This window comes from Sinohyriopsis cumingii, chromosome 1, assembly GCF_028554795.1.
Source record: "Sinohyriopsis cumingii isolate HCF-2022 chromosome 1, ASM2855479v2, whole genome shotgun sequence".
Taxonomy (NCBI): domain Eukaryota; kingdom Metazoa; phylum Mollusca; class Bivalvia; order Unionida; family Unionidae; genus Sinohyriopsis; species Sinohyriopsis cumingii.
Genome location: NC_142961.1, coordinates 138,382,588 through 138,405,000, shown reverse-complemented (window position 1 = coordinate 138,405,000; position 22,413 = coordinate 138,382,588). Strand labels below are relative to the sequence as shown.

Genomic DNA, 22,413 nt, shown 5'->3' with positions numbered 1-22,413 from the left:
TGAAGCCTATTACCCATCAGGTTTTATTTGAAGTCTGCTATCAGTCAAGCTTTATTTGAAGTCTACTACTCATCACGCTTAATTTGAAGTCTACTGCTTATCAGGTTTTATTTGAAATCTACTTCTCATCAGGTTTTATTTGAAGTCTACTACTCATCTGGCTATATTTGAAGTCTACTACCCATCAGGCTTTATTTGAAGTCTCACCCATCAGGCTTATTTTAATTCTAATACAGAAAATCAGGCTTTGTTTGAAAGCTAATGTCCACTCAAGTGTCAGTCTTACATTACGTCACTCAGTGGTGTTTACTTAATGTTTACTAAGTGTTGTTTTTAACATTATATCACTCAATGGCATTTGCTTTCTCTATACAAGCCAATTTGATCCCCCTGCAGGTCCGGGGTTGTAGAATTGGCCCGACGTGCCTCGCTACATGTCGTAAAAGGCGACTAAGTAGAGGCAACCTGTTTGCCGTGGGTTGTGTCCCGTTTCGGAGGAGGAAAGGATCCTGGTAGTTGAGCAGAGGCTTTCCCTGCAATACACTACTTTTGGCCTCTACTTCTCTTAGACGGGTGGTCAGGATGGGCCCGGTTCCGACAAATCGGCTGGTCACGCCGAGCCCTAGGAAGTCTTTATTTACTCTCTCACCTCCTTTATCTTTCTCCTTGTATCTCTCTTGATACCACCGCTGCCCCTGTATTCTAATCCTTTATCTTTCCCTTTTCCAAGTCTTAGAAGACTTTCTAGAAGGCGGTGGCTTAACAGGTCAATCGGGGGGTAATTTTACCGACCTTAGAAATTGGCGACTTCAGGGTCAATCAAAGGTAATTTTATCAACTGAGTATGGCATCTGTGTATCCCTGACACTTGAAAAGTGTCCCCTTGTTGGGCTCCTTGGTGGGTGGGGAGCACAGGTGCTGAATTTTTAATCAAGCCAAAATGGATATTTCCAAAAAAATCAAAATAAACGTACGAAAACTTTATCTGACTCGGACGACGAACCATGTAGTGTGGACACATTTCCACGCTTCATGGTAATACAATCTAAAGATGCCGCAAAATCCCTTGCTTCACTCTCTCCTTTTGTGATCGAGAAAACAATTACAGGTTTGATTGGTACGCCAAAGAGCGTAAAAAAAATGAAATCGGGTTGCCTTCTCGTGGAATGTGAGCGACGAGGTCAGTCAGACAATATCAAGAAAATAAAAACTTTCTTCGATATTCCAGTGACCTCATTCGCTCACACCACACTCAATACATCCAAAGGCGTGATTCGCTGTCGTGGCTTGGCTGGAGTCACCAACGCGGATGTCGTTGAGGGAATGAAAAGTGAAGGTGTCACTGCAGTCCGTCGAATACGTATCAAACGTAATAATAACCTGCAGGACACCGGCACCGTTGTACTCACCTTCGGCGGGCCAGCTGTGCCCAGGGTGGTCAAGGTTGGCTTCTTGCAAGTGAAAGTTGACATCTACATTCCAGGCCTCCTTCAATGTTATAAGTGTCAGGAGTGCGGCCATCGCGAGGACCGCTGCTCTGGAACCCAGGTGTGTGGCCGATGCGGAGAGGGTTCTCATCGGGAGGCTGACTGTGGGGCGGCTCCGCATTGTGTCGACTGTGGAAGGGAGCACCATGCAGGTTCCAGGGATTGCGATGCCTGGAAACAAGAGAAGGAAGTTCAGAGGGTGGAGTGCACGGATAATATTCCCTGTCCAGAGGCCGGAGGTGGGGGCGGCCCATCCTGGCCCGTCCTTCTCCACTGTGGTGAAGAGCAATCCTAAAGCAGCGAGGGACGCTCGGACGCAGACGGAAGCGCCCGATTCAGCACCAGGCTCAGACACCCCTCATTACCAATCACAGAGAAGCACGGCGTCTGCACGGGCTGCATTCGGCAATGCCCAACAACCTAAGTCGCCAGGAAACAAAAATAAATCTCATGGAAACAGGCAGCGGGAGGGGTCGGATGACCCCATCAGGCTTTATGGCAGGTTTGGAGACATCGAGAGCATGGATGCAGAAGAATCTGCTCCATGCGCCCAAGGGAACTCCAGACCTACAAACAAAAAATTCACCCCCGTACTTCCTCCAGAGAAATAACAAAACAAATTCCCTCTGCGAAAGGTCTAACCTAGCTCCACAATCTTTAATTTAAATTTATAATGAAAAACACTATCATACAATGGAATTGTCGAGGACTTAAAGCAAATTACAATGATATTCTCCTGCTTTTAAACGAACATGATCCTGCGGTACTATGCCTTCAAGAAACATTCTTGAAAGATACGGACAATATCACATTTAAAAACTACTCCCTGTTTAACACCTGCTCTCCAAATGTTGATAGGGCATCAGGAGGAATTTCTGTTATTGTGAACAACAGAGCTCCTCATAGCTTCATTCATTTAAACACCAATTTACAAGCCATTGCTGTAAGCGTCACTCTACATCGAGTGATTGCATTTTGCTCTATTTACTTACCACCAAACATTAACCTAGTACCAAGCGAATTATACAACCTTGTTCAACAGCTTCCCGCGCCATTTGTTTTATTCGGGGATTTTAATGCCCATAACATTTTATGGGGATCGAATCATATAAGTGACAGAGGTCACAAAGTTGAAGACCTTATTTCTAGACACAATCTGTGTCTATATAATACCAAAACACCTACATATTTACACCCAGGCACGGGTACATACACATGCATCGATTTGACAATTTGTTCTCCTTCGCTGCTTTTGGACTATGAATGGAAGGTCACTGATGACCTTCACAGCAGCGATCACTTCCCAATCTCCCTTGTAAATCATAACTCTACAATTCATGAAGTAATTCCACAATGGAATTTAAAGAAGGCCGACTGGGCCAAGTTCGAAACACTCTGTAAAACTAGGCTGAATGAGGATACAGTTTTCAATGTTAACGATCCCATTCAGCATTTTACATCTATTTTAACCGACATTGCAGAAGAATCTATCCCCAAGTCCTCAACAAACTGTAAAAGAACCCTAAAACCTTGGCTCACTAAGGAATGTAAGGAAGCCATACGGCAACGCCGAGAAGCATTAAAAAAATTCAATAATCACCCGACGCCCGAAAACTTAAATATATATCGCATTTTCCGGGCCAAAGCTCACCGCACAATCAAAGAAAGTAAAAGAGCATCATGGAAGAAATATGTTTCTTCTTTAAACTCTCGTTCCTCTGTTAAGAAAGTTTGGGACACTATGCGCAAAATAAACGGAAAGAGAAAACAAAACCCTCTCCGACATCTGACACTGAACAATAACAACTTTAGTTCAAAACGTGACATTGCAAATATTCTTGCTGACAGTTTCTCGAAAAATTCCTCATCATCTAATTATTCAGAAGCCTTCCGAAAACTTAAAACTCAAAAAGAAAAGTCACGTTTAAAATTCACATCCAACAACTCGGAAAGTTATAATCAATTGTTCTCACTATCGGAGCTTAGGGAGGCTTTAGATAAGGCCCATGATACTTCCGCTGGGCCTGACGAAATACATTACCAGCTTTTGAAACACCTTCCTGAATCATCTTTAACATCTCTTTTGAAACTCTTCAATGATTTATGGATTACTGGTAATGTACCAAAAATCTGGAAAGAAGCAACTGTAATACCAGTCCCCAAACCCGGTAAAGATAGCCAAGACCCCAACAGCTATCGACCAATTGCACTCACAAGCTGTGTGTGCAAAACAATGGAACGAATGATCAATTCTCAGCTTGTCTGGTATTTGGAAACTAACAATTTAATATCTCCTTTCCAAAGTGGCTTTCGATATGGCCGGAGCACCAGTGATCATCTGGTTAGACTGGAAACATTTATTCACGATGAATTTATTAAGAAAGAACATTTAGTAGCGGTTTTCTTTGATTTAGAAAAGGCCTATGACACGACATGGAAGTACGGGATACTAAATGACCTGAACGATCTAGGTCTAAAAGGCCATCTGCCCTCTTTCATATCCAATTTTCTCTCAGACAGAGAATTCAAAGTACGAGTGGGCTCTACCCTCTCAGATCTGCATGAGCAAGAGATGGGAGTGCCCCAGGGCAGTATTTTATCTGTGATGCTCTTTAACATCAAAATTAATAGCATCACCAAGTGTTTGATTCCTGGTGTGGATTGCTCGTTATACGTTGATGATTTTCTAATATGTTATCGGTCAAAGCACATGCATACAATTGAAAGACAACTGCAGCAAAATATAAACAAAATTCAAAATCGGGCCAATGCAAACGGTTTCAAATTCTCGAAATCAAAAACGGTATGCATGCATTTCTGTCAGCTACGAAAACATCACGATGAACCGAACCTCACGCTGGATGGAACACCTATTCCAGTTGTTGAGGAAACAAAATTTTTAGGTATAATCTTTGACAGAAAACTGACCTTTATTCCACACCTAAAGAACTTAAAAGCTAAATGCTTAAAAGCACTTAACCTACTTAAAGTAATAGCGCACACTGACTGGGGTGCTGATAGAAAAGTCATCCTAAATTTATACAGAACGTTTATTCGCTCCAAACTAGACTATGGTTGCATTGTGTATGGTTCAGCCCGAAAGTCATATCTTAAAATGCTTGATCCAATTCATCTTCAGGGAATAAGACTGCTTCTGGGAGCATTTAAAACATCCCCGTGTGAAAGCCTTCAAGCTGAGGTGAATGAACCACCGTTATCGCATCGCAGAGAAATGCTTTCTGTATGCTCTCAAATTAAAATCAAACCCTCTGAATCCTACTTTTTCGGCTGTTTTTCAACCCAAATACAAAACTTTATACGAAAATAAACCAAACGCCATACCTTCCTTTGGCATTAGAATATCACCCAGCCTTGACACTACAAATATAGATCTTTCTAAAATTCAGAAAACGTCCATCTCCGAAACACCACCTTGGTTAATTAAACAACCAAAAGTACGTTTTACGCTACACGATGGGAAAAAATCAGAAATAAACCCTTCTGTCTTCCACAACTCTTACCATGAACTCCTCACCGAATTTAAAAACTACACCAGAATTTACACTGATGGATCAAAGGATGAGGAAAAGGCTGCTGCAGCCTTTGTTTGTGGAAATCACACAACGCAAGTTCGCTTACCAAATGGAGCATCAATTTTTACAGCCGAAATCAGAGCAATAGACCTTGCTCTGCAACATATAGAAAAGAAACATATTTTAAACAGTATCATCTTCTCCAACTCGCTATCAGTACTCCAGTCACTACACAATAGAAAACTGGAGAACCCATTATTAAAAAACATACTCTTCAAAAATACCGAGCTGAGTGTCTCCCACAATATAATATACTGTTGGTTACCTAGCCACATTGGCATTAAAGGTAATGAAAAAGCAGATCGCGCTGCTAAAATGGCCCTTACTCAAGAACCATCTGATTTTAAAATACCATATACTGATTTTAAACCTTGTATCAGAAAGTTCTTTCGTCAGAAGTGGCAGACATCATGGAATGATGCCGTGAATAACAAACTTCATGCAATCAAGCCAACTCTAGGAGAATGGAATCCTTCCTACAGAACCATTCGTAGGGAGGAGATAGTCATTGCAAGAATCCAAATTGGTCATACTTATATCACCCACACCCACATACTAAAGGGTGAAGACCCACCAGAGTGCGTTTCTTGCAATGAACCATTCACTGTCAAGCACTTTATGATAGAGTGCTTTGACCTACAACCTACGCGCGATCGTTATTACATTGTGCATGACATGAAAGAACTTTTTGATACTGTAAACATCACTCGTATTATAGAGTTCATGAAAGCCGTAAATATTTACTCTAAACTCTGACTTTTATGCTATCGCCTTGTGCAGTTTTATGCAATATATATTCCGTCCCATTTTATTACCTATTCATCTTTTTTACATCTCTCGTTGATCGGGAAGCTTTATTTTGCACCGTTACCATCTTACCGTTTTTAATTTCAACCATTTGTTCTTTTATATCGCTGGTCGATATAGGACCTTTTATAAGTTTTAAAAGATTATACAAATAACGCTTTGTTTGGCGCTAAATAGCCTAACAGTGCTGATGCGCCATTAAAAATCAACCAATCAATCAATCAGTCAACAAACCAATTTGATTGATAGCAGATTTTTGTTCTGTGTTTTCAGGTCAGATTAGATAATGGTTAGTACAGTGAACTAAATCTACGTTATGCCATCTGTAAGAAATATGTCATAAATCATCTCACTTTAGTATTTCTTAGTTTGGAGGTTAAGATAATACATTGTAAATAGGGAAACAGTGTCTATTTCATGTTTTAGTAATTTAAGAAATGCAATTGTCTTTCTCAGTGAACCAGTTTTTTCCATGACCTTTTTATAACTAGTGTTGAATGCTCTGTTGACCTAGTGGTTAGAGCATCTGCTTTGGATGCAGGAGGTCATAGGTTCAATCCCCGGCCGAGTCATACCAAAGACTTATAAAATTGGTATTAACAGCTGCCTCGCTTGGTGCTCAGCATTAAGAGGTTAGTGTTAGGACTGGTAGGCCTGGTGTCAGGATAATATGACTGGGTGGGACATCATGCTACATGTCTGCGGCATGATGCCCCAGTGCTAGACATCACTATAAACTGCCACACTGCAGAAATCATAGCAATATGACTGAAAAATTGTTAAAGCTTTGTTAAAAATCCAAATCACACACACACATAACTGATGTTACAACTCTATGGTCTTTAGCTGAGTAACAGAAAAGAGTGAAAACCAACAAAGTTTGTAAAATTTTGTAAAATTCAACAGATAATTTATTTCCCTTGAGTACAAGGCAAATAAGGTACTTTTGCCAAGGATCATAAATAAAGTACCTTTTATTTGGTTTGGTGTTTCACGGGACACCAACACTTTGAAGTTATATGATGCAAGGCAAATACAGTACCTTCGCCAATGATCACAAATAAATTACCTTCCCCAAGGATTGCAGATAAAGTAAGTTCCCCTTGGATTGCAAATAAAGTACCTTCTCCAAAGACACATCTTGGTAGGTGATACATACTAGCATCCTTATGGTCGCAAATCTAGTGCCTTAACCACAGTTCCTTTTATCTTTTATTGGGCAGACTTTAGTACTTCCTTTTGTGGTTTGGTAGACTCATGGTTACATTTTAAAACAAACTATATTAAAGATGGGTTTTTACAGTCTTGTATAAATTGTTTTCATAATTAAATGTTCACTTTTTTTACATTCTTGTATAAAAATTTGTTTACCAATTTAAATGTTCAAGTTTAATTTCCTCGTTCAAATTCCTAATTGCTCTACATTCAAAAGTGTCGGAGCTGATTTTTCTTTGCTAATTGATGATTGATTTGTGTGGTTTATCAGAGAAAATCAGCTCAGTTATGATGGGTTTTTTTTATCACTGAACACACCAAATGCAAGTAAACAATGGCAGTCATTTAAAAAAAGAAAGGAGTAACAAAGGCATAACAAAGTCCCTGAGAGATGAAAGGCTTGATAATCACACCTCATTCATAATTGCTATATAACCAAGATGTAACAAAGGCATGTAGTGACAAAAGCATGATAATTACACCAGTTTTAATCAGTAAAGAAGCAAGGTGTAACAAAGGCACATGGTTACAGAGGCATGATAATGACACCTTGCTCTTATGTAATTTAGAGTCACAGATTGCAGGTTGAATGCAATTGGGGCATGAAAAGAAATGCTTTTGTTTGGTACATTTTTGACCAAATAATTTAGCATCATTTAAATTTTAGCTATATATGTTTGTTGAGTACATCTTACACTAAATCTTGCTAATGTAAAAAAGGAGCTGGGTCTTCCTCATCATCAAGGAGATCTCATCATCAAGGACATGGGTTTTACTCATCATTAAGGAGCTGGATTTTTCTCATCATTAAGGAGTCGGGTTTTCCTCATCATTAAGGAGTCGGGTTTTCCTCATCATTAAGGAGTCGGGTTTTCCGCATCATCAGGGAGCCAGGTTTCCTCATCATCAAGGAGTCAGGTTTTTTTCCTCATCATCAATGAGCTGGGTTTTCCTCATCAAGGAGCCAGGTTTCCTCATCAAGGAGCTGGGTTTTCCTCATCAAGGAGCCAGGTTTTCCTCATCATCAAGGAGCCAGGTTTCCTCATCATCAAGAGTTGAGTTTTCCTCATCATCAAGGAGCTTGGTTTTCCTCATCAAGGAGCTGGGTTTTCCTCATCATCAAGGAGCTGGGTTTTCCTCATCTCTTATGTTACATGTTTAGGTTCTAACAAAAAGGTAACAAAAGAAGAGTGAAAACGACAAGCTTTTAAAAATTTAACAAAAAATTTATTTCCCTGGAAAAGCACTGTAAAAATGAAAAAATAAGAACTTGCGGTTTTAAGAATCAAATCCAAAGATAATCCAAGAATTATATTTTAGAAGTCCTAGTAATGAAAAGTTCTAATGAATTCAACTTTGAGTCCTGACCAAAAATCCAAAATGGAAGGCCATGACATATACTGTAGACTTTATTGTACAGATGTGTCTACAGTTTTTTTTAAATCCACTAACAATATTCCTGTGTTTGAATTTCCGAATAAAACAAATAAATGTCTTTGTCCAAGAATTCTGTATGAGCACTCAAATATTTCCAGGAAAAAGAATTAATCTGTTTAGAAATCCAAATAATTTGAAAAAAAATTCAAATATAAGTCCAAACTGGTCACAAATACACACTTTCCAGTGTAAATGCCCAATTAATTAATTTCTCTATAGACATCAGTAAAAAGCCTGAATAATGCACAATTTCGGAAAACCCAGAATTGTGAAATATAAGCTGTTTACATTATAAAATCATGTATGACCTTGATAAAAACCAGTCATTTTACTCCAAGAATAAAATAGAAATAAAAAGTTGTTACCTTGTCTCGGTGATTTCTGAATCAAGGCCAGGAACCAAGCCAAAAATAGAAACAGTGTTCTATTATTAGGTATTTATAAAAAGATTAGGTCAAACTGAAGTTTCTGGAAGATATCAAATTCATAGTAAACAAAATTACATTACATTGACACATAATGAAATTGAAAATAAAAGATTTTAAAACCTACAAACAATTAAATTAAATTAAATATAAATTAAATCAAATATAAGTAACACATCATCAAGGAGCTGAGTTTTCCTCATTATCAAGGAGACAGGTTTTCCTCATCATCAAGAAGCTGGGTAATTCACCTGGCTACTATTGCATTATGCCCGGCTACTTTAAAAGAAAACAACTATCGCAATGGGATAGGTCCCCCAAGCCACCTACCTAATGTAGCAACTCACCCTCCAACTTTGATGGAAGGCCCTGATGGAGTCAGCTGTAATTTGAAGATAAGGTGCTGATATGCTCCATTTCAAAGATGCCTCACAAGCTTTGACAACAAAATTTGAGTGTTTTGTTCAGGCAGGATTTAGTGAGCAAACAGATATATCAAATGATGGTGCTGATAATGAGATAGTTTTGCTGTATTATGCCTGCTTGGGTCTGGTAACGAGAAGTTGATTTCTCAGATTATGTTAATTCTGATAGTGACATTGACATGTGCTATTCCAACAATTTAATACATTGTTTTTTAAATTAATGATCTATGAGAAGTGACTGACTTTTCTGCTACTGGAAGTGATGAGGATGATGATGCTGTAGGACCAGCCATTGTACCCTGAGCCAACTATGTTCTAGATAGTTTAGCAGACATTAGTTGCCAACAAGGTCAGAGTGACATACCTGACTTTTTATGAGCAGTAGCATGTCACTGAAGAAAGTAATTAACAAAACATTGAACATTAATAAAATCATTGTCATTTGCTTTCCAGCTGTTACATGTACATGTGTGTTGACACTTTCAGCAAATGGTGAAACTTGTTTACTATATGCATCTCCAACATCATCCACATGTACATCAATATGGAAACAAAAGTAAACATTTTGAAAATAAATGATAAAAGTTGGTGTGACATTTTGGGCTACAGTGTTATAAAAAACCCAGACCCCAGTGAAATGTTATAGGTGATCTTTACCACATATCATTTCCATGCCATATGCATGAGTAAAAATACCCTTCTCATGCCTGTGATTGCATCAGACATTCTTTGCTTATGGATGAATGCCTTCTACTGTGCTGTGACTTTACAGGCATTCTTTGCTTGTGGATGAATATTTTCTTCTGTACTGTGATTGCATCAGGCATTCTTCATTCATGGTGAATGCCTTCTACTGTACTATGATTGTGTCGCATTCTTTATTGTACTGTGTGCATTTTGGGTGGGGTTACCTTAAATATCATAATCAGTCAGTTTATCTAAATCTCATGCCTTCACTTAAGGTATTTAACTTCACCTAAATACATGTATGATTTAATTCACTTGTATGGGAATTTATCATTGAATTCATAAAGGAATTTTAAAAAATATAAGAACCACATTATTTAAAACAAATTCATTTCTGTACTGCCTGTTTGATGCCATTTCAAATACATACGTGGTAATTCCCAAAAAATAATTTTATGTTACAAATAATCTGAATCTAATATACATTGTATTTAAACAATTAAAACAAATGAACTCAGTTTCATGATTTATATTACATTTCTTGTTTCAGATCTGTCTGCTTGGTACTGTCACTTATCATTGATAGAATTTTCTATGGAGACTGGATCTTGGTGCAGCTGAATTTTCTGCAGTTTAATATACTGAGTGGAGGTGGGGCTTTCTATGGGACACACCCCTGGCACTGGTACCTAACCCAGGGATTTCCTGTAGTAATGACCACTCATCTGTACCCATTTGTGTTGGGTGCCTGGAAATCCAAGAATAAAGTGCTGCTGTTTGTCATTATATGGTACATCTTGATATTTAGGTGAGTTGTAAGCTGTTTGTCAAGTGATATGCATGAAGTGTAAGTTTTCAGCTGACCTCGTTATAAGGCCTAGTGAGCTAATGATATGGCCCTGCATCCAGTATGTGTTAACATTGCTATATTTGACTCCCTTCAAAAGCTGCTGGGAATTTTTGGATTAAATTTAGCACAAGGGTTTATCTGGACAAGCTGTGTCAAAATTGTGTTTAGGAAAGCTTCCCTAGCAGCAGAATGGCTTTCATAGCAACCCAAAAAATGGAAAACCTGTTGTTGACTTCAGAACAATTCAGCCAGTTTTGATCAGACTTGGTATGAACATTTCAAAATTGGATCTGGTGTGACTGAAACATTAGTGTTGTGGCTACCTTAGTAACCAGTTGAGAAACCTATTTTTGACATTTCTTGAATGGCTGAGCATGGCTGAAACGTTAGTGTTGTGGCTACCTTAGTAACCAATTGGGAAACCTATTTTTGAAATTTCTTGAATGGCTGAGCATGGCTGAAACATTAGTGTTGTGGCTACCTTGGTAACCAATTGGGAAACCTATTTTTGACATTTCTTGAATGGCTGAGCATGGCTGAAACATTAGTGTTGTGGCTACCTTAGTAACCAATTGGGAAACCTATTTTTGACATTTCTTGAATGGCTGAGCAAGATTTGATCAACATTGGTAAGACTGTTGAATTCCAATTTTACTGTGTATAGCACCAGAAAATCTGAGATCCCCACTTGGCTGATGTAATGGGTATTTAAAAGCCGCAAGGTGCTTTTTGGTACTTGAATTAATGGGGAAAAACATACATTTTTTAAATATGTACACCATATCACCAACCCACCTGCATATTATCAGATCTTTATACGAGTAATATTTCACAGTCCTTAGAGCTTTTAAAGGAAAATAAAATGAGTAAATTCCAGACTTGAAACTGGAGTGGATCCTAGAATTAAAAAAGTGAAAGAACCTCTCAACCATTCTTCATGGAGGCTGACAGTTTGGTCACTGCAAAAGGTGTGATCCAATGATTGAAAGTACAGAGGTTGCAGTGAAGATAAGGATAGTAGTAAAAATAGTTGAAGAAAGTTTTCAACAGATTTTTTTTTGAAGAATTGGAGTAAAAAAGTGGTTAACAAAATGGATGACTTAAGTAGGTTTTAAGTTGAGAAAATTGTTGGGATGAAAAATTTATTTGAAAATGTAATGAAAGAGCTAAAGATGGAGATGATAAAATTAGAACATGGAATTGTTGGGAAATTTAGTAAGAAAGAGGAAGATTTAAAAGAACAATATAAAACCCCACAAAAACAAAATGTTAAGAATGGACAACCATGAGCGAAAGAATGATCTGTAATTATACAACTTTCCTACAAAATATGGTACATTCATTTGCTCACAGGATAACATTTTCTGAATGACAAGATAACATACTGTAAAGTCCCAGGATTGGAGGAAGAATATGTTAGAGGGATAATCTTTGTATATGTTTATAGTCCGCCAAAAGATTAGGAAGGGAATCCTTAATAAATTAGGCATGTCCCAGGTATTATTATTATATCAGTTTTTATCTGGCAGGGATGTTGTTTTCACACAAGCAGACTCTGTATTTCACACACATGGAATGATAGCACTGTCAGATGTGCCAATGCATTAAAAATATAATACAGCAGACATGTAAAAAGGCATGCAATATCATGGAGAGACTTAAATCCAGAAGAGAGAAAGATGTAAATGACCTTTATATAACTCTTCATATGGTGTAGTTTATTGTATTCTAATACTATTTTGCAACTTAGGTTTTATTAATGGTATCATAAAGTTTAACTAAATTACACAGTATGAAAATTACAGGTCTTGTTTTTTCATTATGGAAATATAAATATTTGTTGCAAACGTTGTGTTGAGGAGAGTGCTCAAAGAGATATTTGTAGAGTTACTTCCCTTTGACTAATAATGTCGATTTAAATTTATAATGTTTGCCAATTCTTCTAAGTTCTGTTGAAATAATTGAAGTTCATTGTTCTTGGAATGAAATACTGTTTTCTTTTCTTAATAGTTTTATTTGTATGGTATATTTATATTATTTGATATATCAATTTATATGTAAGTATTGACTGATACCTCAAATCAGATTATACAACATTTATTATGCTTTGAAATGTATAGTAACTATTGAGTTTTTGATTATGCTTTCCACGTTAATCCTCTGAGGTGATTCCTTGATATTTAGCAAGTCTAGCTGGGATGGGGGGGGGTAAATGATTTTAAGTGTGTTTTTTGATCAGTATGTGTATGTCTGTTTGTCAACATTTGTTTTTTTTTGTGTTTTAGGTGCAAGGTATTGGGATGTTTATTCATCTGTGTTTGTATGTGCAAGTGTGTGTATGTACAAGTGTATGTGCATATGAAATTATCTGGATTCAGTAGGTTTATAAATGAAATTTGTCAAACAAAAATCATTAGGAACTGTAAATTACAATTTGATTGATCTAATAATCAATACACCCATGCATGAATTGCCAGACAGACACAGTGATGTGTATAATTGATCTAATAATCAACACACATACATGAATTGTCAGATACAATGATGTGTATGGATGATCTAACAATTAATACACTTATACATGAATTGTCAGACACAGTTATGTGTATCATTGATCTAATAATCAACACACATACATGAATTGTCAGATACAATGATGTGTATGGATGATCTAACAATTAATACACTTATACATGAATTGTCAGACACAGTTATGTGTATCATTGATCTAATAATCAACACACATACATGAATTGTCAGATACAATGATGTGTATGGATGATCTAACAATTAATACACTTATACATGAATTGTCAGACACAGTTATGTGTATCATTGATCAAACAATCAATACACCCATACATGAACTGTCACATTGATGTGTATCATTGATCAAATAATACACTCATACATGAATTGTCAGGCAGAGTGATGTGTATAATTGATCAAAGAATCAATACACCCATTCATGAATTGTCAGGCAGAGTGATGTGTATAATTGATCAAAGAATCAATACACCCATTCATGAATTGTCAGGCAGAGTGATGTGTATAATTGATCAAAGAATCAATACACCCATTCATGAATTGTCAGGCAGAGTGATGTGTATAATTGATCAAAGAATCAATACACCCATTCATGAATTGTCAGACACAGTGATGTGTATCATTGATCAAATAATCAATACACTCATACATGAATTGTCAGGCGGAGTGATGTGTATAATTGATCTAATAGTCAATACACCCATTCATGAATTGTCAGGCACAGTGATGTGTATAATTGATCAAAGAATCAATACACCCATTCATGAATTGTCAGACACAGTGATGTGTATCATTGATCAAATAATCAATACACTCATACATGAATTGTCAGGCGGAGTGATGTGTATAATTGATCTAATAGTCAATACACCCATTCATGAATTGTCAGGCAGAGTGATGTGTATAATTGATCAAAGAATCAATACACCCATTCATGAATTGTCAGGCAGAGTGATGTGTATCATTGATCAAATAATCAATACACTCATACATGAATCGTCAGGCAGAGTGATGTGTATAATTGATCAAATAATCAATACACTCATACATGAATCGTCAGGCAGAGTGATGTGTATAATTGATCGAATACTCTCAAATCACATACATGAATTTGTAGAACATTAGCACTTTCCATCTATTGATTTGAAACTTTTCTTGTTGTTTTTTATGCTGTCTCATTTTTTGACTTCATTCTATGGACTTTTTCTAAACCTTTTGTCTCCTGTTAATAAATGTGATTTGCAAATGATTATTGTCAAATTTTAGAATAGAGAATATTTAGATGGATAAGAGTGTAACACTGTGCCCCCTGACAAAGTTTAGGTAATAGACAGAAAATAAAGGGCATTGTAAATTTTCTTAAGAAACAAAATGCTTAGCATATATACAAGGTAAATGTTTAGTTGAAATAGACAATTTTATAAGTAATGCTCAGCATATATTTGTCCAAGGTACATGTTATGTTGAAAAAGACCACTTCGTAAACAGTGCACCTCATAGATTTGTACGAGGCACATGTTTTGTTGAAAAAGACTACTTCGTAAACAGTGTATGGCATATATTTGTACAAGGCACATGTTTAGTTGAAATAGACAACTTTGTAAGCAGTCTATAAATGCTAATTTTGTAATCTTGGAAGTAAAGCTAAAGATATTGCTATTATTAAATAATTTTGACTCTTAATTGAATAAAATCTAATCTAATACACATGAATCAAAATCTATGATGTAAAAAACAGATCATGATACTAAGATTACACATATTTTTCCAAACATTTTTATGGCAATTTGGCAGATTTTAATAATGATTATATAATAATAGGTGATTTTATCTAACTTTTTAAATTAATGAATGGAGCACACAAAACTCTGTGAACAACCCACATGCAAGAGAATCATTATGTGATCTTCATAGTGTGTAATTTTCTGGATGTTTGGAGCATGTATAATTTGATTGATGTTTGGAGTACATGGAATTTATATGTATGTTTGGAGTATATGTAATTTATATGTATGTTTGGAGTATATGTAATTGATATGTATGTTTGGAGTATATGTAATTTATATGTATGTTTGGAGTACATGGAATTTATATGTATGTTTGGAGTATATGTAATTTTTATGTATGTTTGGAGTATATGTAATTGATATGAATGTTTGGAGTACATGTAATTTATATGTTTGTTTGGAGTATATGTAATTTATATGTATGTTTGGAGTACATGTAATTTATATGTATGTTTGGAGTACATGTAATTTATATGTATGTTTGGAGTACATGGAATTTATATGTATGTTTGGAGTATATGTAATTTATATGTATGTTTGGAGTACATGTAATTTATATGTATGTTTGGAGTACATGTAATTTGTATGGATGTTTGAAGTACATGTAATTTGTATGGATGTTTGGAGTACATGGAATTAATATGGATGCTTGGAGTACATGTAATTTATATGGATGTTTGGAGTATATGTTATTTATTTAGATGTTTGGAGTACATGTAATTTTATTGACATTTGGGTATTTGTAATTTTCTGGATGTTTTGAGTACATGTAATGTTGTCGATGTTTGGGATATATGTAATTTATATGGATGTCTGGAGTTGATGTAATTTATATGGATATTTGGAGTACATGTAATTTTGTTGATGTTTCGGGTATGTGTAATTTTCTGGATGTTTGGAGTACATGTAATTATGTCGATGTTTGGAGTATATGCAATTTATATGGATGTCTGGAGTATATGTAATTTATATGAATGTTTGGAATAGATGTAATTTTGTTGATGTTTGGGGTATGTATGATTTATATGGATGTTTGGAGTATATGTAATTTGTATGGATGTTTGGAGTACATGTAATTTATATGGATGTTTGGAGTACATGTAATTTATATGGCTGTTTGGAGTATATGTAATTTATATGGATGTTTCGAGTACATGTAATTTTGTCAATGTTTGGGGTATGTATGATTTATATGGATGTTTGGAGTATATGTAATTTGTATGGATGTTTGGAGTACATGTAATTTTATGGATGTTTGGAGAGAATACAAAATGCATAAAAGATCTTATCTTGAGAAAAAGCTGATCCATTTCAGCAAGCAAGACTTGACTTTCTTTAGTATCAAAAAACGTATTTTGTTACACACTTTCATCCAATACAGAACTCAACGATCATGCAGATAATACATTAATATGAGTGTCATTGAAATTTAAGAAAACAAATTATGTGGGAAAATTTAATCACTTAGTCAATGTTCAGAGATACAGAATATAATAAGTTGTTCTTGAAGCAAACAGTACACAGTTTTAAGTGAGTAAATACAATGTTTGATCACAATAACAAATGCTATAAATAAAATGTTATGCAACTGTTTACAGCAATTTTAGTAGCTCATATAGTAAGTTCCCTTAAACTAAATGTGCATCTCTCATTTGGTGACCCATGTCTTAAACACATGCACCAACCCATCATGTGACTGTGTTTATAGTGACCTAGTGATTGCACCCCTTTGTTCTTCTCTACTTTTGTAATGGTTTCACCATAACAGATCTTTCAGGTATGGAAAAAGCCAGGAGTCACAAGGCACTAAAAAAGGGCTTATGATGGGTGGTCAACTTTTTTGTATGAAGTTTTTGTAAATTCTGCAGTTTAGACTTGCATATGTGTGCAAAGGAATAATCCTGGTACAAAATGAAGCACTCCTCATTTGATGTGAACAGTTTTTGGATTAGCCTCATGTAAATTATAGCTTATTACCATGGCATGCTATTGTCCATTCACTGTGGTGATCTCTGATACCTCTGGGTTCATAATTATTCCTTGTGTGTTGAAGAACATGCACATAACCCTTTCCAGCAGATTTGAAAAGACTTTATTTTACAGGCAATGGTAAACTTATGTGCTTCAATACACTGCTTTGTCTTTTAGTCTCAGATTCAAATTAGTGTATTCACTTTTCATCTGATGCACTGGTCTCATTTAAGAAATTTTAGCCCTCTACTTTGTACCTGTTTAATAACTCCCAGCAGATCTTTACTCTTAAAACCATCAAGTAATCTGGACACCCAGTATGCACAAACCCTGTACATTCCTTATTCCTTTGTAAGAATTTCCTCTGTACTTACAAATGAAAACTGTCCACACGTGTTTTGCTTCACATAAACTTCAACAGAATCAACTATTTCTTTTGAAAAAGATGTCTTTGTCAGATCTTTTCTTACATTGTCATTAATAGTCTCCGGGGCCCCGAGTGGCCGAGTGGTCTAAAGCGCTCTTCGTTACGGATCACTGCCATCTCACCTCTGTCTGCGGCGGTTCGAGTCTAAGATTCAGCCAATGTGGGTATGTGAGAAAGCTTGCCAGTAGCTTCTCATGGGTCGGTGGTTCTTTCCGGGGTTTTCCCGGGTTCTTCCTCCACCATTAATACTGGCCGCCATGTATAGCCTATCGTGTGCTGAAAAATGGCGTTAAACCCCACAACAACAACAATTAATAGTCTCCCATTATCACTCAAACAATTCAACCATCAATTAATTCCTGATTTAGCAAGTGCTTTACCTCCATAAAAAGCATCCAGCTCAACATTTATCTCTCCAATGGATTTTGTTAATTTGTCATCAAATTTTATAATTACTCTGTTCAAAATTGGACTTGTCTGCCATTTCGCCACAGCTTGTACATGCGTGACATAGATAAAAATCATGTCACTAAAATGTGTGACATCATCAATTTAAACTTGTGCTACATAACAAATTGGTCTGTTTTCAGTCATAGATTGGCAAGTGTTTATTGGGTTGCTTTGTTTGGATGGTATTGCATTTGTTATTGAACTCTTTGGTCAGCTGCCATAATGTTTCAAACTTTAGGACAAAAAACTATGTACTGGAGCAAATCAAAATATACATACCATATATATACCATACATGTAGATATCTTTAGAGGCATCATATATTATTTTGATAAACCCCAATATGATATGAATTCTATTTATGTTGTTGATTTTAGAATTGTATGGAAAGTGTTAAAGTAGCAGCACATGAATGCAAAACTGTGTGCATGTTTTGAACTGAGTTGATGGGAAAGAAAGTTTGACATGGTAATGGAATATATTTTGGCCTGGTGGCCATGACATTCCGATAATATTAAATTCACTTATTCTGTCAGCTTGCATCACAACACGTGATCTTTTTATATGTCCTATCTTTTGATAAGGATTAGTTAGCAGTTTTCTATTCAGTTGACAATGATAGTGCTTCAGATTGGCCAATTTCTCCATTGAATTCTATCCTGTTGACAATGATAGCACTTCAGCTTGGCCAATTTTTCCATTGAATTATATTCTGTTGACAATGATAGTACTTCAGCTTGTCCAATTTCTCCATTGAATTCTATCCTGTTGACAATGATAGTACTTCAGCTTGTCCACCTTCTCCATTGAATTCTATTCTGTTAACAATGATAGTACTTCAGCTTGTCCAATTTCTCCATTGAATTCTATCCTGTTGACAATGATAGTACTTCAGCTTGGCCAATTTTTCCATTGAATTCTATTCTGTTAACAATGATAGTACTTCAGCTTGTCCAATTTCTCCATTGAATTCTATCCTGTTGACAATGATAGTACTTCAGCTTGTCCAATTTCTCCATTGAATTCTATCCTGTTGACAATGATAGTACTTCAGCTTGTCCAATTTCTCCATTGAATTCTATCCTGTTGACAATGATGGTACTTCAGCTTGTCCAATTTCTCCATTGAATTCTATCCTGTTGACAATGATAGTACTTCAGCTTGTCCAATTTCTCCATTGAATTCTATCCTGTTGACAATGATAGCACTTCAGCTTGTCCAATTTCTCCATTGAATTCTATCCTGTTGACAATGATAGTACTTCAGCTTGTCCAATTTCTCCATTGAATTCTATTCTGTTAACAATGATAGCACTTCAGCTTGGCCAATTTCTCCATTGAATTCTATCCTGTTGACAATGATAGTACTTCAGCTTGTCCAATTTCTCCATTGAATTCTATCCTGTTGACAATGATAGCACTTCAGCTTGTCCAATTTCTCCATTGAATTCTGTTCTGTTAACAATGATAGTACTTCAGCTTGTCCAATTTCTCCATTGAATTCTATCCTGTTGACAATGATAGTACTTCAGCTTGTCCAATTTCTCCATTGAATTCTATTCTGTTGACAATGATAGCACTTCAGCTTGGCCAATTTTTCCATTGAATTCTATCCTGTTGACAATGATAGTACTTCAGCTTGTCCAATTTCTCCATTGAATTCTATTCTGTTAACAATGATAGCACTTCAGCTTGGCCAATTTTTCCATTGAATTCTATCCTGTTGACAATGATAGCACTTCAGCTTGGCCAATTTCTCCATCGAATTCTATCCTGTTGACAATGATAGCACTTCAGCTTGGCCAATTTCTCCATTGAATTCTATTCTGTTAACAATGATAGCACTTCAGCTTGGCCAATTTTTCCATTGAATTCTATCCTGTTGACAATGATAGTACTTCAGCTTGTCCAATTTCTCCATTGAATTCTATCCTGTTGACAATGATAGTACTTCAGCTTGTCCAATTTCTCCATTGAATTCTATCCTGTTGACAATGATAGTACTTCAGCTTGTCCAATTTCTCCATTGAATTCTATTCTGTTAACAATGATAGTACTTCAGCTTGTCCAATTTCTCCATTGAATTCTATCCTGTTGACAATGATAGTACTTCAGCTTGGCCAATTTCTCCATTGAATTCTATTCTGTTAACAATGATAGTACTTCAGCTTGTCCAATTTTTCCACTGAATTCTATTCTGTTAACAATGATAGTACTTCAGCTTGTCCAATTTCTCCATTGAATTCTATCCTGTTGACAATGATAGTACTTCAGCTTGGCCAATTTCTCCATTGAATTCTATCCTGTTGACAATGATAGTACTTCAGCTTGTCCAATTTTTCCATTGAATTCTATTCTGTTAACAATGATAGTACTTCAGCTTGTCCAATTTCTCCATTGAATTCTATCCTGTTGACAATGATAGTACTTCAGCTTGTCCAATTTCTCCATTGAATTCTATCCTGTTGACAATGATAGTACTTCAGCTTGTCCAATTTCTCCATTGAATTCTATTCTGTTAACAATGATAGCACTTCAGCTTGTCCAATTTCTCCATTGAATTCTATCCTGTTGACAATGATAGTACTTCAGCTTGTCCAATTTCTCCATTGAATTCTATCCTGTTGACAATGATAGCACTTCAGCTTGTCCAATTTCTCCATTGAATTCTATCCTGTTGACAATGATAGTACTTCAGCTTGTCCAATTTCTCCATTGAATTCTATCCTGTTGACAATGATAGCACTTCAGCTTGGCCAATTTCTCCATTGAATTCTATTCTGTTAACAATGATAGCACTTCAGCTTGGCCAATTTCTCCATTGAATTCTATCCTGTTGACAATGATAGCACTTCAGCTTGTCCAATTTCTCCATTGAATTCTATCCTGTTGACAATGATAGTACTTCAGCTTGTCCAATTTCTCCATTGAATTCTATCCTGTTGACAATGATAGTACTTCAGCTTGTCCAATTTCTCCATTGAATTCTATTCTGTTAACAATGATAGCACTTCAGCTTGGCCAATTTTTCCATTGAATTCTATTCTGTTAACAATGATAGCACTTCAGCTTGTCCAATTTCTCCATTGAATTCTATCCTGTTGACAATGATAGTACTTCAGCTTGTCCAATTTCTCCATTGAATTCTATCCTGTTGACAATGATAGTACTTCAGCTTGTCCAATTTCTCCATTGAATTCTTTTCTGTTGACAATGATAGTACTTCAGCTTGTCCAATTTCTCCATTGAATTCTATTCTGTTAACAATGATAGCACTTCAGCTTGGCCAATTTTTCCATTGAATTCTATCCTGTTGACAATGATAGTACTTCAGCTTGTCCAATTTCTCCATTGAATTCTATCCTGTTGACAATGATAGTACTTCAGCTTGTCCAATTTCTCCATTGAATTCTATCCTGTTGACAATGATAGTACTTCAGCTTGTCCAATTTCTCCATTGAATTCTATTCTGTTAACAATGATAGCACTTCAGCTTGGCCAATTTCTCCATTGAATTCTATCCTGTTGACAATGATAGTACTTCAGCTTGTCCAATTTCTCCATTGAATTCTATCCTGTTGACAATGATAGTACTTCAGCTTGTCCAATTTCTCCATTGAATTCTATCCTGTTGACAATGATAGCACTTCAGCTTGTCCAATTTCTCCATTGAATTCTATCCTGTTGACAATGATAGTACTTCAGCTTGTCCAATTTCTCCATTGAATTCTATCCTGTTGACAATGATAGCACTTCAGCTTGTCCAATTTCTCCATTGAATTCTATCCTGTTGACAATGATAGTACTTCAGCTTGGCCAATTTCTCCATTGAATTCTATTCTGTTAACAATGATAGTACTTCAGCTTGTCCAATTTCTCCACTGAATTCTATTCTGTTAACAATGATAACACTTCAGCTTGGCCAATTTTTCCATTGAATTCTATCCTGTTAACAATGATAGTACTTCAGCTTGTCCAATTTCTCCATTGAATTCTATCCTGTTGACAATGATAGTACTTCAGCTTGTCCAATTTCTCCATTGAATTCTATCCTGTTGACAATGATAGTACTTCAGCTTGTCCAATTTCTCCATTGAATTCTATTCTGTTAACAATGATAGCACTTCAGCTTGGCCAATTTTTCCATTGAATTCTATCCTGTTAACAATGATAGTACTTCAGCTTGTCCAATTTCTCCATTGAATTCTATCCTGTTGACAATGATAGTACTTCAGCTTGTCCAATTTCTCCATTGAATTCTATCCTGTTGACAATGATAGTACTTCAGCTTGTCCAATTTCTCCAT

General features: G+C 36.0%; 1 protein-coding gene across 1 annotated transcript in view; it reads left to right on the top strand.

The window, feature by feature from the left end:
• Nucleotides 1-22,413, top strand: part of LOC149807940 (GPI alpha-1,2-mannosyltransferase 3-like) — a 55,697-nt gene that overhangs the window by 19,953 nt on the left and 13,331 nt on the right. Inside the window, exon 6 of the mRNA XM_089972184.1 lies at nt 10,627-10,884. Coding sequence (XP_089828310.1) covers nt 10,627-10,884 — 258 coding nt within the window. The remainder of the gene's footprint in view (nt 1-10,626; nt 10,885-22,413) is intronic.